The sequence below is a fragment of the Delphinapterus leucas genome, chromosome 19, assembly GCF_059928025.1.
Source record: "Delphinapterus leucas isolate spDelLeu-1000000601 "Yukka" chromosome 19, BTC_Dleu_Yukka2, whole genome shotgun sequence".
Taxonomy (NCBI): domain Eukaryota; kingdom Metazoa; phylum Chordata; class Mammalia; order Artiodactyla; family Monodontidae; genus Delphinapterus; species Delphinapterus leucas.
In genome coordinates this window covers 8,774,846-8,791,850 of record NC_143147.1, presented here as the reverse complement: position 1 = coordinate 8,791,850, position 17,005 = coordinate 8,774,846, and the positions used below count along the sequence as shown (strand labels likewise).

Below are 17,005 nucleotides of genomic sequence, written 5' to 3'. Positions count from 1 at the left end.
TTAGATTCTCTTACTATTTTGCTTTAAATTTATCAGAATTAAAATATAAAATGATTTTTCAAATGATTACTTATGTTGTTTAGTTATTAGTCAAAATAAATCTGATTTGGTTTGTTAGAGCCTTTGGGTCCATTAGGCCCTAGTAGATTAAGTGATTACCCTATAGAATCAGCAAAGCATTGCTCAGAAGCATGTGTTATCTCTGGTGATTAATTACTAGTGGGGCTGATGTGCAGCAGATGCCTGACTCTTCCTTTCTGGGTCTCTTAGCAACAGCTCGAAGAAGAAGCTGCTAAACCTCCAGAGCCTGAGAAGCCTGTGTCACCTCCTCCCGTGGAGCAGAAACACCGCAGTATTGTCCAGATTATTTACGATGAAAATCGGGTAAGTTCGTGCCATTCCCGATGGCACAGGCCTTTAAAACCACTGGGCTACGCCTTTTCCAGTTGTCTGTGTATTCTGTGGTGATATTAATTGTATTAAACCTGCTTTCTGTTATAATTTTTAATGTTCTTAAACTTTGACTGAAGAAAAGTTGATAGTTGTGTCTTAAATTATTTAATATTTCATTTGCATTTTATATGGTATAATACTATTTTGTGACAGTATATTTTATCAGCTGAGTCTCTCTCCTGTTATATAAATCGTGGTAAGCAAGTGTGTAGCACATAATACAGCCATTCTGTAGTTTTTCACTTTATAAGCAACATTTAATGCCAAATACACTATTCTAGTAGAGATGGTCATTGGACGTGGGAATGGCTTGCATTATCTGCTTCAGAACTGATAGCTGGGGTGTGCTTTGAATTTTAGTTACAGAGTATGAGGCCATTGACCTTTAGGTCAACTTTCCTTTTTAGGTTTGTTAAAATAATTTCTTCTTTCATACTCATAATTAAAAGTGTCCACGGATTTAGGAAAGCCAGGCCTCAATTCTATGAATAATTTTGTGACGCTGAAGTTCGTTTTTGGCCAGAATCCAGCCCAGGAACTAGCAGTTAAAGGGAAACTGATTTCACCTTAATGTGAAGAAAACCTTTCAACAGAGCTGCTTAACACTGGGCTTCCAGAAGCCCCCAGTTCAAGAAAGAATTATATGCTTTAAGTACTATGGTAGAGAATTGGCTTGTCAGCTTAAGGTGATCATAAGGTAGAAGTTGGGGATTGTCATTTCAGTTTATTTGCCTTGTAGTGAGTGGAGTCTTACACAGGCATCCTGTAGCAAGGTTAGCCCAGATCCTAAAGGAAATTGACCTTAAGAAAAGCAGCTGTGAGATAGTCATTAAATACACTTTTATAGGAATGATCTTGGACTCAGGCGTATGTGTGTGTGTAGATAGATAACCGAAAGTCATCAGGTACACAATACTTAAGGAATTTTAAGTCACTGAGAGGCAGAAATATGGACAAGTATTACTAGTTCCTTGACTGGGTTCAGAATCAGTCCAGTTTATTGGGCAGAACAGCCTACGTGAAGATGAGTCCAGCGAGGGTGAAGGGCAGTCGGTGGAAGGAGTCATGAGGACCCCTCAGGGCATGCCTGGAGGGCAGTGGCGCTGGGGTCCTCGCAGGGATGTGGCCCAAGGTCAACAGGTGCTTCCTTGTTTTAAGAGAAGCAAGGTACATGGATTTTATATGAAATCTCCTGCTTTTAAAAAAACACACTGGAGAACAAGAAAGTACTTCTGAGGGCTGATAGGCTTCATGGCCAGTTTGTGACTTCAGGGGTAAAGTAAATAGGGATTAGAGCTGATAATAATGGAAAAGGCTCTTATAAAATAATATATTGACTTCTTTCTTAGTATGAGTTACTTTTCAGATACATTGAATTCAGTGATATTTATTAATTGATTGAATTTCTTAATTAGCCTTCTCTTACAGGCCTAATAAACAGTTCCAGTGTTAGTGAATTCTGCGGTTGCCTGACTAGGATGTGAGGACTGAAAACTATTGAACAAGATCTGATAGAGAATTCAGTTTGTGTTAATTTATATATATGTACTTTTTTCATTAGCTAGTGTAGTAAATGTTCCTTGATGCCCATCAGCAGAAACGAAAGCTCCTTTTAGACCTCTTCTTGCCATTTTAGCATTTACAATTCAGTTTGTTACACATTCTGTGAAGAATAGAAGAACCAAACTTGAAATCTGTCTTAATATTAGACTTGCAATGAGGATTGTTTTTAACTCAGTAACCATAGAAATCATCTTTCAAAAAATAGGTTCTTTTTGTATCCCCTGCTGCCAGTCATCTGCCTTGGTGGTGCTTGTGCAGTAGACCCCGGATGGTAGCAGAAGCCCCCGAGGGGCGTGATGGGAGCAGGCCGCTTTCTCACCACTGACCCTTGCCTGTGTCTTCCTCCTCACCATGCTGCCTTTGTTAGACCTTCACTGCCTCTGTAGCTTTTTGTCATGAATGACCTTACCTGTTTGGACACCGAGGGCACAGAGCGATGGGGGGCAACAAGAGTACATCTCCGTCTTGTTCCTTGTTTGACAGTGGCAGATACTGGTTGGCAATTAAGCCAAATGTGGCCCAAGAGATAGGGGCCCTTGTCTCGTATGAGGCATCTTTTATTTAGAAAGTTAGTGCGAGGCAGAAAACTACCTCAAACTGACTGTTAGTTTTAAAATTGGCTTCCTGGGAGAAAAATTGCCTTGTATCACGTTTAAACTTGAGGCTAGGATTCATTTAGTCTCCAAACAGACTCTTCTCCTGGACTGTTTTTAACAGTTCAATTTGCTGTTACCCTTCCCAGTTGTAGGTTCCAAAAATATTTGTAAGTGCTCTAATTTCAGCATTGTAATACGTATAGAAAAGAGGGGGTGTGCAGTGAAGCTTTCAGGAACATGTTTATATTTTGATTGAATGATTTGCAAGTTAACGAGGCACCGGAAGAAAGAAAGTGATTGACAGTGGAGAATGTACTTAGTGCCAACAACCTCTGGTCACCATGGCCATCGTCCTGGAAACTATCGATTTCTCTCTCTTTGCCACTCTGCAGACTTGGTTAATCAACGAAGAGCCTCAGTCCTGCCTCCTGGATATTGGTCTGGTCAATTGCTTCTCTCTTCCTCCTTCGCCAGTTGCTTGATTGGAGCCCTCACCTCTCATAGATGCTGAGTTTCCTTCCTTCAGTCATTTTTTTCTTTCTAATCCATCCTTCATATTTGAGCCCCCTGACGTGGTTCTTCAAATAAAATCTTTTTTTTTTTTGCGGTACGCGGGCCTCTCACCGCTGTGGCCTCTCCCGTTGCGGAGCACAGGCTCTGGACGCGCAGGCTCAGCGGCCATGGCTCACGGGCCCAGCCGCTCCGCGGCATGTGGGATCCTCCCGGACCGGGGCACGAACCCGTGTCCCCTGCATCGGCAGGCGGACTCTCAACCACTGCGCCACCAGGGAAGCCCCAAATAAAACCTTTTGATGACTTCCCCCTTTCTACAGAGTAGCCCAGCCTTTTCATCAGTGCTTACGTGCCTGCCTGCCTGGCTGGCCCGTGGCCCAATACTCCCTTCTTAGCCATACCCTACCAGAACAGGTGTGAATGTTCCCTTGACGTTAGTAATTTACCTCGTGATGTTTCCCCTGCCATCAGGCATCCCCGTGGTTTGCCTTTCTTGTCTGTTGAGTGCATTCGACTTCAGGACCCAGCTCAAGTATCATTTTCTCTATGAAGCCTTTCAAGACTCCTTATCTTCCTACACCAGGAAGGATATCTTATTCATTGTTTCCTTAGTGTCTCGCAGGTGCCTGGCACATAGAACATAGTCAACATATGTTTGAGGCATTAATTACTTCTATCTATAGACTTAGAATAAAATTATATTATGTAAATGTGAAGGTTTTAAATTAATTTTTTTCTGCCAAACGATAGGTTAATCTGTTCTTAGCAGTTAAGCCAACATGAAGTCAAATATGTAATAAAATTTTGCAAAACTTAAATCTTGGGATATGCAAACACCTTAAATATTAGCCTTTAAAATTAGCCCTGAAGAGGTAAGTGCCTTTACGTAATAGGTTACCAGTAAATATTTGTCGTGATACGATTTCCCCCTTGTCTCTCAGTATTCTCTGTTACAGCCTCACTTAGCCTGCCTGTTCTTGGCATAGACTCTATGTAACGTGGAGTGCCTCAAGAAAGCAGGTTTAAACGTTGGAGAATGAAGGTCGTCTAGAGAGAATCAGCTGTAGGTGCTAGATATTCCAAATTTATCATCTGTGATTATGCTGTTTGTGTGTTATTTAACATATACCTTAAAGCTAATAAATTTTGTGATAATTACATTTTGGCTTTTTGAGATTAGAACATTGTTCTCAACTGCAGACTGTTTTGATTGTTGTAACTTGGGGGAGGGGTGGAGTGCTGCTGGCATCTAGTGGGTAGAGGCCAGGGGTACTGCTGAATAGCCTACAGTGCCCATGACAAAGAAATGTCTGGCCCAAATGTTAATAATACCAAGGTCGACAAATCGACGTAAAACTATATACAGAAATAGCATTAGCTGTGCAAGTTCATTGTTTTTTTTTATAGTTTTGTATATGATATTTTTGATATGTTTATTTCTCATCTTAATAACATTTTAAGTTTCTTGGAGTTTGGAAAGTGCGTTACAGTACTTTGAGCTTCCTTTGCTAATTAAACATAGTTCTTTTCACATAATATATGCTAAATAAATATTTGAACTATTGTAATTGATAAATGAAAAGGATAGTGTTTATTTTAAGGGAACATCTTTCTCTACACTTGGGGATACTGATTAGTTCCATTCCCATTTGTGTGTTGCATCAGAAGCCCTGGAGAGTTTCCCAGCCACAGTGCGTGGACATGGGAGTCTCTGCAGCGGGCAGTGAGCCCTTGTTGTGACTAGTGAGCATGTGCTGGGGCAAGAGAGAGATCTGAGAACCCCCGACACATTTGCTGGATGTCAAATTCCAGCTTAAACAGCTTTAGTATTGAATTTTGTTATATTTCATTTGTCTATTAAAGGTAGATTTCTGTTAGATAGATAGCACTTTGGTCTAGATGATTTTACTTCTGAAAAAGGCATGTAAAAGTATATAATTCAACATTTATTTATTACTGAATACTTTGAGTAATTCAAACTGGTTGTTTTCTCTATTGTTATTACTAAGGTTTTCTTATAATTGGAAAATATGCTCATTATAAGCTTTTCTTCAAAGAGATCGATTTGGCTTACCGTAGTAAAGATTGGCAACTTTAATGAAAAGTTAAAAACATAAAATACCATAAAGACATTGAGTTGAAGTATTAAAAATGTTTGAAGGATTCATTTCTAATAGTGAATCTCTGTTCCCTCTCCCTGGAATCTTAATATCTGTTTGTTTTTAAGAACTTACCAATTCTTTAGGTTTTGCTTTCAATACAAATGTTCAGATCTGACTGAATTTTGTGAGGGAGTTATGAAAATAAAATTAGAGAGTATTTCAGGCTATCATATGAAAGAAGAATATTTGGAAATAAGGATAAGTTTGACTGTAGATTAGTATTTAGGTAAATATTATTAAATTGGAAGTGATTTTGCATTTAGGTAATATAATTTTTAATTATACAATATAATAATGTTTTTATCTAGAAAAAAGCAGAAGAAGCTCATAAAATATTTGAAGGTCTTGGCCCAAAAGTTGAACTGGTAAGTAAGAAATTTCTTTTTTCATGTCTAGTGCTCTTTTTGTAGCAGTTTTTCTTGGGATAAAATGGAATACAGTCATTTACTTTGGGATGAGAGTGATGTAGCTGGGCAGTAAGGGTGATAAGCTTGAAATAATGTGCACGAGCTTGGTTACCTTTGCAGAAGCATTTTCCTGATTGTGTTTTTGCCTGAGCAGCCATTTAATCACTCGGTTAGAAGGAGAAAGAATTAAGAACAGAAATAGAAAGCTCTTTGAATCATACTGTTAGGGTAATATTGGTGTTAAATCCTCCTTTGCCTTTGAGATTAAAAAAAATCTATGAATGAATTTATTATGGGGTACAGTGGATTTATGAACTTTCCTAGAGCAGTGGCGTTGTTAGGAGATGGGGTGGACAGAGTTATTCAGGGAACCTGAGCCTGGAGGTTTTGGTAGGGCGTCTGTTGTGTAGACCCAGTAGTACTGTACCTCGGCTACCATTGAGATAGAAATTGTGTCTTTGTCTCTTCATAGATGATGTACAACATTTTGTATATAAATGTTTGATTTATTTTATAGCCACTCTATAACCAGCCATCAGATACCAAAGTGTATCATGAGAACATCAAGACGTAAGTATTGATCATCTTTGGAGTTCTTCAGTTAAAGACCGTATATTCTATAAAGAGATCATTTTTATGTTATCTGCTGACATAGTATTATAATATAGTGTAGGTGTGTTATAATATAGTGTAGGTGTGTTTTAGATTTGTGTAATTTGCTGTCGTTTTACTATATGTTATCTTCCTCTGGCTTCTTGGGGGTTGGGGTAACAGCTTTGAGTTTCCGAGGCCAAAAAATGAAATAAATTATTGCATAAAACTAGCTGGTTTTATAATCTGCTAGTAAAAAAGGTGGATACTTAACATTGAAATGGCTTACCTTGAGGCTTGAATTTTTTGCCTCCTGTTTTGTCTTTTTTTCAGTGGAGTACCTGCAAGGCGCATGATGAAGTAAGATAATGAAGCTTTTTCATTTAAGACTAGTGATGACACCGTCCCCCACCAAGCCACATCTGCCATTGCAAAGTAGAAGTGCCACGGATCATTTTATCATTATTCAAAATCCTATTCTAGGGAAATCCCTTCCATGACTCTTGCTAATGACGGTATTTGTAGACCCTTCTGCCATTTCATGTCCTGGTGCCTTGGAAGCGCTCAGCCACCTCATGTGGGTGAGGAGACTGCTCCAGGTTGTAGTTTGCTTAGCCTTGCTCATCCCAGACACCAGGCCTTTATGGATGCACATTTTGGAATGAGAAAATAAGTGAAAAGAAAACCTAATTTACTGATCTGATTGAAGTAAGAGAGGAAGCTAGATAGGTATCTTTTTTTAATTATCATATTTTAAGAGAATTTTAGATGAATTATTCTTAGTTTGTAACAAAAATGTGATATTTCTACTTTATATGTTTTATTAAGTATAACCAGAACATTATACTTATTTACTAGTACCGTTACTAATGAGCACATTGCTATTTACATATATATATATATATATCTCTTTTTTTTTCTTTTAAAAAATTTTCTTACTGAGAGTATGTGCAATAGTTGACTACTTTGCAGAACTGGTGGCAAATATAATTTGCATGGTAGTATGCATGATAAAAATTGAAATTTGAATAATTTTAACTTTTGTTAAGTAAGTGGTTTATAATAAAAGTCATATACCTAGAATTTTTCTGTGAGATGCTGCTATGGGCTTGACAGCCCTTAGAAGTAGGTTAGGCAAAACTCATATAAAATATACCTTGTTTTGGAACTGTTTCTCTGTTTTAACATTTTTACAAAGGAGAATAGCAGATAAAATCTAGTTGGCTACTTTTAATGATTTTTTTTCCGCAAAGCTTCCGTTATGTTTGTGTTCTGTCTTTTCCCTGATATTAGCTGCAGAGCAGCCCTGATTTATTTCATATTAGCTACATTGCCTACTACAGTGCTTATCACACTGTCCTGAGATGGGGTTCTTCATTTAAATTCTTAGGAAACATTTTAAGTTATATTTATTGATTGTCATTTGCTTTTGAGTAGCACATAATTACAATGAGAGCAAACTGAATATATGGTAACGCTCCTGCTGTACATCACCTTGTGAAATACCGTTCACTCAGCTGCATGCGTCTGTATGGATTGTTCAGTAGCTATTCTGTCATCACCGTCATTTGCTTTGTATGAAATAGCAAACGTTCCTTTTAATAATTCTCTTCATCTCTTGGCCACTTTTCTGTATAGCCAGCTCCTGACTGCCCATGCTTATTTGAGTGGAGCCAGTGTCAGTGTTAGTCCTGAGTGGCAGATAATCCAAAAAATTACTCCTACTTGCCTTGGCTTTGTATTTATATTTGAATAATCAGCTTGAAATCCTTTCTGGAAGTAGGTGGGGTATAAATATTTATATCTGAGCCTGCATGTCATTGTTTTTGAAGGTTGCAGTGCTTCCAATGTGAAAAGTGAAACTATTACACTAAGTTATAAGGGAAGTCTTCCTGTCCTGTCACGTTGGCCTCCGTGGCGTCTTAGGGTGTATTGTGTTGTTTCTGTGTAAAGCAGAAGCTGCCTCTGTGTTGGTGCACTCTCACAGGAGAGGACAGCACATACCTGAGGGAGGAGATAACTTTACAAGCTCCGCCTTCTCTTACGCCCCCCTCCCTCCAAGAGTGTGCCAAGGTGTTTATCTCACGAGGGTTCTTAAGGAGAATCAGTAACTGTGTAATCAGAACTTGAAAATAATATTTGCCTTACAATTGAATGTAATAACTAAAAATGAACTGTTTGTATTAAAGTCTTACTATAGAATGGGAGGAATTTTAGTCAGTTCTAATTATTGCAGGAGTCTTATTTTGCAGGGTGAAAAAAATTAGGGTTAACTTTGATTACATCATATATTCTTAAGTGATCTTCGCTTGTTTTTCAGTGTCTCTGAAAACAAAAAAGTGAATGCATTATTAAATTGTACTTTTTCTTAATGTCATACAACCATATTTTTCTCTTCTAGAAACCAGGTGATGAGGAAAAAACTCATTTTATTTTTTAAAAGAAGAAATCATGCAAGAAAACAAAGGGTGAGGTCCTATCCTTGTTAACTGAAATTTGTGCCACTTTCCCGTCCGCGCTTCTTCAGGCATTCGCTTTCCCATTGTAGTGAGAACCGTTCTTGATCACACATGAGAACAGGTGCTGATTTAGACAGTAACTATAGATGTGACGTAAATATAAATCTAATTCTAGCAACATTTTGATGTCATAAATCACATTTAGTATCATTATCAAATTAATTTCTTTGGTCATCTGTGTATAACATTTTCATCTAGCCAAAATAAAGAAAATGGTGAGTAGTTAAAAAAAATATGAAAGAGAAATAGGATGATCTACATTTAGTCTCTTAACCCTCAAACAAATGTGGGTAAGTTATGGTCATGCTGATAAGACATCACTGTTCTTTCTTATTAGAAACTGGGTCAGCTAAAGTTCAGCTTTTTCAAATTCACATCGTTTTTCATATTTATTATATGACTTGCAGTCTAAAAATTTTGTGGTTATAATCTTCATGGAAATTAAGTTACAGAAAATATAATGCCAGTATTCTTATTTTTATAGTGTGTTCCTACTAATTTTAGACAGACTATTAATTCATTTAAATTGTTTTTTAGTGAATAAATGATGTTCTTTGATTCACATCAGAAATGAACTTTGTACCTTGTATTTAAGGACCTGACAGTTTAATGAATTTTAAGGGTCAACAGCTTTTATTTGGTATATAACTTCTAATGTTCTAATTTGCCAGTCTAGTCCTTCAGATAGTTTCTTAAATTACCGGTCTTGAATCTTTTTTTTTTTTTTTTTTTTTGCCAAGAGCATACACATATAAATAAGAAATTAGCTAAAGTATTTTTTTCTATCTGATCATTTTGTTGTAATCATGGTGTAATTGCTAAATTTGCTATCTGGAGACACAAACACAGAAGCATGGACTTTGTTTTCATACTTCACAGGGTATTTAGTTATGAAGTTTATATGTTCATTGATTTGCTTAATAAATATTTATTGGCTATTTCCTTTGTCCCATGTATTCTACAAAGGGAGCGGGCAGCCACGTGGTTTTAGCCCTTAGGGAGCCTAAGGAGTAAGGGGGTAGATGAGGCTGCAGGCGATTACAGTGTTGTGGTCTTACGATGGCACAGGATGTACAGATGACCATGAGAGCATGTAAGGGGACAGCTGGCGCAGATATGAATCATGAGGGGTGTTGCACAGGAAAACCAGTCCTCTGCAGACTTTCACAAGCAGTGGGAGCAGCTCACGGGAAGGTCTGGGAAGTGGAGGGAGTGTGGCAGGTTGGAGAGGGCTGGGCTTGGACTGAGCTGGGAGGGTGGTGAGGAGTGAGGCTGTGCAGGGAAGCCAGGGCCGGGTTGTGCACAGATCCTGAGGGCAGCTTATAAGTGTTTGAGCTGAGGAAGTGAAATGTTGAGCTCTGTGTTTTAAGAAGTTGCATCTGGTTATGCCATTCAGGGTGCATGGGAGTCATTTAGGAAGGAGGCCGTTGCTTGAATCCAGATGAGACCGAGGGGGCGGCATAGAGCTGAGCGCAGGTGAAGGCCCAGGAGTAGACAGGCTATGAGGAGACGGGGCATGGGGAAGGCAGTGCTTTCCCCTCGCGGCCGCTTCCTGGGGCTGACCGTGTGGCAGGCCCTTTCGTTGTCTCACACCCACGGTCTGGGGCTTGTAGTGCACGGTTCTTTTTTTCTTCTTCTCTGTTTAAAAAATGAGATCATACATTATTCTTTCCTCTAAAAGCATTTGCTCTCGATTTCATGTAGTTTACTGCATTTCTTTTTATCATAAAGAACAACCAATTTCTGCCTTTTCCAGACTGTCAAAAATGTTCATTATATGGCATTATTTGTAGTAAGAAAAAACTGCGAGTAACCAAAACGTCCAGCAGTAGAGGGATGGTTTAAGTGTGAGTGTTTTCTCTGGCCTATTGGAAGGATAACAACAAAATGTTAATCCGCTTGCCTTTGGGATTATGAACTATTTACATGTTTCTATTTCTCATTTTCCATTTTTTTTGACAGTGAAGATGTAAATGTTATCAGAGTGGCTCATCATTTAGTTTGTTAATTTGTGTAGTCTTAATATTAACTAAAAAATACAGCCACGATAGGCTCTATGTGTTGATCTTTCCTAGAAAACAGCTCCCTTTCTTTCTCTTCTTTCAGATCAAGGACAGCTTTTCATTCACAGTTGAGTCATAGGCCACATGTACTTCTGACTTAGCCTTAAGAAGTAACCTTTACTTTAAAGTATTAGGTTTGTCAGAATCACAGAGTTTAGTTTAATTATTAATTTGCTACGGGTATTTAATAGGAGCAAAAAATCTGCCAACGTTATGATCAGCTCATGGAGGCATGGGAGAAAAAAGTGGACAGAATAGAAAATAATCCTCGGAGGAAAGCTAAAGAAAGCAAAACAAGGGAGTATTATGAAAAGCAGTTTCCAGAAATTCGAAAACAAAGAGAACAGCAAGAACGGTTTCAGCGGTAAGTGGTTTGATGTTTAATGGCTATGCTGTTTTCCTTTGAATCATACTTTTGATCCTTCACAATATTTATTGTTACCTGAATCTAATCATTAAGAAAGTTCATAAAGAAATTTTATTATGTTTTTCCTCTTTTTTTTTTCAATGGAAGTATAGTTGATTTACAGTGTTGTGTTAATTTCTGCTATATAGCAAAGTGATTCAGTTATATATATATATATATATATATATACATTCTTTTTCATATTCTTTTCCACTATGGTTTATCACAGGATATTGAATGCAGTTCCCTGTGCTATACAGTAGGGCCTTGTTTATCCATTCTATATATAATAGTTTGCATCTGCTAATCCCAAACTCCCAATCCATCCCTCCCCTGCCCCTTGGCGACCACAAGTCTGTTCTCTGTGTCTGTGAGTCTAAGAACTTTTATTTTGAATATAAAACTTCATTATCAGCTAACAGTGTTTATGCCTTAGTGAATCTAATATTAATTTTTTATATTTAATCATGCTGTTGAATCTAAATTTAAGTGGATATTTTGAAATTAATTCTTCAGTTCTTGAAAACGCTCATTCCTTTGGAAATGACAGTAAGAATAGACTTGCATGTCTCACAGTTCTTCGTCACCTCCCAACATGATCAAAACTCTTTAAATTGATTGCTAATTGAGAAATTCTTTGTTATTGGTATGTAGTTTCTGATTTCTTTTTACTTTTAGAGAACAAGTACTTTTGCAAAGGTAGAAGCTTTAGTTTTCTTCTCCACTGTCTCATGAAAGCCCCGTTAATCACAATTAAGTTTTTGTCAGGGATGATGATTGTGTTTTTTTCCCATCCCTTCAAAAATGTTTTGTGTATTTTTCTAAGTCTGCTATCCTGTTCTCTGGAAGGCAGACAAAAGATTGCTATTTGAGATGAAAATGACACCAATAACTGTAGTTTTCCAGAAGTTTCCCGTAAACAGTTCTGCCATGGGAACTTAGACATGTAACCTTTAAAAAGAAATCTTACCATTTAAATTGTTACTAATTTTATAGATAAATGGCTTAAACATGTTACTTAAAAGTAGTTTCTCAGTAGCGTTTTAGGTTTCTTCTCTGACTTCTAGTTGATTAAAAAGTCCCATTCAGAAAAGAAATCGATGTAAAAGTAATCTAACTGATATGTCTTCTTTATAAAAGGCCTTTAAATATATCTAAAATTTCTCCCTCATATTTAGAGTTGGGCAGAGGGGAGCTGGTCTTTCAGCCACCATTGCTAGGAGTGAACATGAGATTTCTGAAATTATTGATGGGCTCTCTGAACAGGAGGTAAGACAGTTAATTGATTTAATTCAAGTTAATTGATTAATTATTCAGGCATTTTAGCCTCATACCCCATAAACTAAGGGTTTATTTGTATATAACTGAGGGAACGCTTATGGCGTTTGAATTGTTCCAAAGTTTGTGGCCAACCATCGAAGGTTTGAAACAAGGCCGCCCTATGATCATATTGCCATTTTTACGAAGACGGCTTTGGGAGCAGGGAGGCCTGGAAAGAGGTGAGGAGGCTGTTATGATAAAAATAAGGACCTGAGTCAGGGCGACAGTGGTAGAAATGTGTAGGAAGGGCCTGGTGGAGAGATTTGTAGAAGGCAGAGTAGACAGGACAAGTGTGGGATGAGAAAGAAGAGCAGGTTAGAGGACTGAGCTGCTGGTGCCGTTTCCTAAAAGAACAAAGGAGCATGTACTTTGCAGGTGTTTGTATGTTGGGTTGTGGACCTGAGGTTCGGGGGGATGTCCGGAGTGTGATCTCTAGCCAGCTGAGATCTGATCTGATATTAATAAATCAGTTCTGAATAAGAATAAATTTCTGTTCCTAACAGTGAATCTTTGTAGCTGTTTTCAAACTTATCTCTGAAGGTCAGTCCAAAAACCATATATTGAGTTTTGCTAGTTTTGTTTTTATAATATGGCTTTTAAAAAACCTCATCTCTAAATTCCGAAAGTCATGCTTATTTGAACATCGTGGTCCTCTTAAGTAATGAAGACAATTATTATATTGCTATACATTTCAGAATTTGTGGCCATAATCTCTGCAGTGATGACTAACTCTGTGTGAAATTTCTTTATTCACTTTTTGACTGATTCTGTAAGGGGGGCATCTGTAAACAGCCAAAACTAGTATCAGGTGAGGGGATTTCAAGCTAATGTGTCTGTCCCAAACCACACTTTGGTGTTCAGACTGATCGAGAGTACCCATAAAATTAGAACCTTTGTAAGGACTTTACCCTAAGGCAATGTCCGCTTCTAGGAGAAGAGTTTCAGGAAAAAAACCTAGCCTTGTATTGAGGTCAGTACTTATACTTTTTGGTAAAAGTTTTCTCATGGAAGTTTGTGCTTATAAACTTACGGAATTAAACTGTGGGAAAAATAAATTGTATAACTGTAACCTAGTTTTAGTTGAAATTCTAAGGATAATAGTCTTAAATTTGCAGTGGAAAGATTATGTAAGATTAGCAAGAAGTGTTTAATACTTAAGTAAGTTTAGTTAATTTAAAATCAATGACCTTAAGATTTCGGTTCCTGTCTGCTTATTTTTCTATTTTATTATTCTTTAAAATGATGTTAAGACTTTTTAAAATGAGGCGATATTAATGTTAGTAAGTGCTTCATAAGATCATTACTTCAGTGACCTGACATTACTGTGTGTCCTTTAGGTCTAAGATTCATTATTTGAAGTATCAGCTTCCTTTAAGGAAAGAACTCTTCTCAAATTGTAGTAGTGGATTATAAAAAAATAATACCTGTAGTCTCTGCCTCTGTTATTCATGCAATGAGTATTTATTAGATAATATGTATAATTACTGTATGTTAGATGTTATGGTACCACTGCTGTTGTCATTAAAGTACATATGTGGTGTTTCACTGTCGATGAAGACAGTTGGTCTGTGGCCCTTTTTAAGTTTTCTTCTCTGTAAATTGCATTTTTTTCTTTTTTTTTTCAGAATAATGAGAAACAAATGCGACAGCTCTCTGTGATCCCACCTATGATGTTTGATGCAGAACAGAGAAGGGTCAAGTTCATTAACATGAATGGGCTTATGGAGGACCCTATGAAGATTTATAAAGATAGGCAGTTCATGAATGTTTGGACTGACCATGAGAAGGAGATCTTTAAGGACAAGTAATTTAAATTTTAAATTACTCTCTAATAGAAGCTTACAGGGCTTCCCTGGTGGCGCAGTGGTTGGGAGTCCGCCTGCTGATGCAGGGGACACGGGTTCGTGCCCCTGTCCGGGAGGATCCCACATGCCGCGGAGCGGCTGGCCCCGTGGGCCATGGCCACTGGGCCTGCGTGTCCGGAGCCTGTGCTCCACAGCGGGAGAGGCCACAACAGTGAGAGGCCCGCGTACCGCAAAAAAAAAAAAAAAAAGAAGAAGCTTACATAAGTTAGTGAAAAGTATTGGCATTTACTTGTAAATTGAACTGTTTCCCCCAAAACTTGACCCCATTTTGGCATTTGAGTGGGTACTGTGGAAGTCAGAAAAGACAGATTTGATATGACCTTCCTGTAAGTTTATGGGTGGGAATGTAGGTCCCAGGTAAGAACAGGATTGTGGAGTCATTTTAAGAGTGGTACCCAAACCTGGGCGGTGTCCTATTCACCGGGGGGTGCATTTTAAAGTTACAGATTTCTGTGCTCTACTGTATTCCAATCCAGTCAGTTCCTGGCGGACGGTGCCCAGGAATCTGTGCCCTTTAAGAGGACATTAGCATTTAGGAGTCGCTAGAAATGAGTCTACATTATATTTCTATTCCCAAGGGCTTCCCCCCCTTTTAAGTTGTTAAAATGTGTGTGTGTGTGTTTTTCTTTTACTCAGGTTTATCCAGCATCCAAAAAACTTTGGACTAATTGCATCTTACTTGGAAAGGAAGGTAAGAAATGGTTTGCACTGAGAATGTCTGTAGGTTTGTGATGGTTGCTGCTTTGAAGCTTTTGTGCCTAGTACACAGAAGTAGTTAAATAGAAATATAAGTAGTTAAGTAGAATTTTTGCAAAGGGCTTGATACAGAAAAGATTCTCATGGGAATAGTATAGTGATATTTACAATTATATGATGACCAATTCTAAGCACAGAACACAGACTAATTTTCATGGTTAATCAAAAATGACCTGATATTATGTTTCCGTAAAAAAACATAGGTTACAATGTTTTTTGAACCTCATTAAACTTCTAATTAAAATTTCAGAGTCCTGATTTTTCCTGAAATTTTTTCACAGTGGATTGGATGTTGGGTTTGTGAGCAAAGTGAGACATTTTGAACATTTACGTATATAGAGGAAGAAACAGAATTTAGTTACTCGTAAAGAAGAAAGTGCTTGAATGTTTCTGATAGTTCCTGGTATCTTTTACATAATTTGTATTAAGACAGCTATAATTATCCATCAAGATAGTACACACTATATATATGTATTTTTGCCTTAAAAAGCTAGCCATTTGTGGTTTTCCTCATTTTATACTTTGAGAACACTAGAGATTTTCCTTGAAAGTGTTACTTGATACTTTTAAAAAATTTTATTTCATTGGATCCTCAAAAATAATTTTTTTTTTTGGTAGAGTGTTCCTGATTGTGTTTTATATTACTACTTAACCAAGAAAAATGAGAATTATAAAGCCCTAGTAAGAAGGAACTATGGAAAACGCAGAGGAAGAAACCAGGTATGTTTCATTATTGTATGAAACAATTTCAGGGTTGGTGGAAATATGAAGATGAAAAATTTTATAATAGGAGACTTATATGTAGTAAGGTGTACTTTAGGAATTGACATTTCTATTAAATTAATTAGAATGTTATGAGCACGTTTTTATTATTTTGAATATATATTTAATGTGTTATATTTTCTACTTTGAATGCATTTTAAGTTTCTAGTATAACAAAATTAATGAGAAGTTTTATATTTTCATGCTGTCGAAATTGTGCATGTCAGAGTTAACAATAATAATGTAATTAAATATGAGAACTGTGACAGCCTATTAAATATACCACCTTTACCAGTCCTTTTGTCTGTGGAGGGGACAGGTAGAGTAAGGGAGAGAAGTGAGAAGTACAGCATGGTGACTAGAGTACAGGGTTGTTTACTGAAATACCTGGGACCTGACTGTGTTTCAGGTTAACTTTATTTCTGGGGTTAAAGCACTTGACCTCAAAAGATTGTTTTTAATGCAGTGCAGTATGTGTTTTCACAGTCGCAGTTCAGTACTTTAGAAATTCTTTTCCTTCAAGTAGCTGATCAGCCGCCGTCACAGCTCCCGTCTGTTCTTCCTGTGCGCCCCACACCCTGAGACCGCTTGCAGGATGCGTGGCACGTGTGGGCGTGGACGGCTGCTGCCATCTTCAGCATTCCTGACGCTCTTCTGGTTCCCTCACACAGTCCCCCGCCTTCCCTTCCCTGGTCACCCCGGTCGCCAGATACAGGTTCTCTCATGATGTGTGGTCATTGTTTCTCCAAAACAATGCCACCTGACAAGATGTGATGACACACTCATCAGAAGCAGTATTTCTTGGTCAAAAAAAAGTATAGAGTGTTTCACGAGTCAACTGTGTAAAACCCTGCTAGAGGTCAGGTGAGCTGCGGTGGGTGGGTGAGGGGCCAGGACTAAGACCGTAGTGAGCGAGGGGCACGGGGTGCGGGGCGACACGCTGCAGAGCACAGGTGTCCCCTTGTTTGTAAGGTTTGCTTAGAGAGGGCGCCGAGGAACGGTGGCGGGGCTGCTGGGAATCAGAAGGGA

The 17,005-nt window shown here is 38.0% G+C and overlaps 1 protein-coding gene across 24 annotated transcripts in view; it reads left to right on the top strand.

The window, feature by feature from the left end:
- The window catches only part of NCOR1 (nuclear receptor corepressor 1), a 143,207-nt gene that overhangs the window by 52,252 nt on the left and 73,950 nt on the right, over positions 1 to 17,005 (top strand). For 15 of the 24 annotated variants that reach the window (XM_089900272.1, XM_089900270.1, XM_089900280.1 and 12 more), the window contains exons 6-15: positions 271 to 384; positions 5,596 to 5,652; positions 6,212 to 6,264; positions 6,619 to 6,645; positions 8,687 to 8,753; positions 11,059 to 11,231; positions 12,452 to 12,542; positions 14,219 to 14,397; positions 15,095 to 15,149; positions 15,833 to 15,934. In XM_089900272.1, the coding sequence (XP_089756398.1) occupies positions 271 to 384; positions 5,596 to 5,652; positions 6,212 to 6,264; positions 6,619 to 6,645; positions 8,687 to 8,753; positions 11,059 to 11,231; positions 12,452 to 12,542; positions 14,219 to 14,397; positions 15,095 to 15,149; positions 15,833 to 15,934 (918 nt within the window). The other 9 variants (XM_022560912.3, XM_022560907.3, XM_022560914.3 and 6 more) reach the window with 2 other exon arrangements.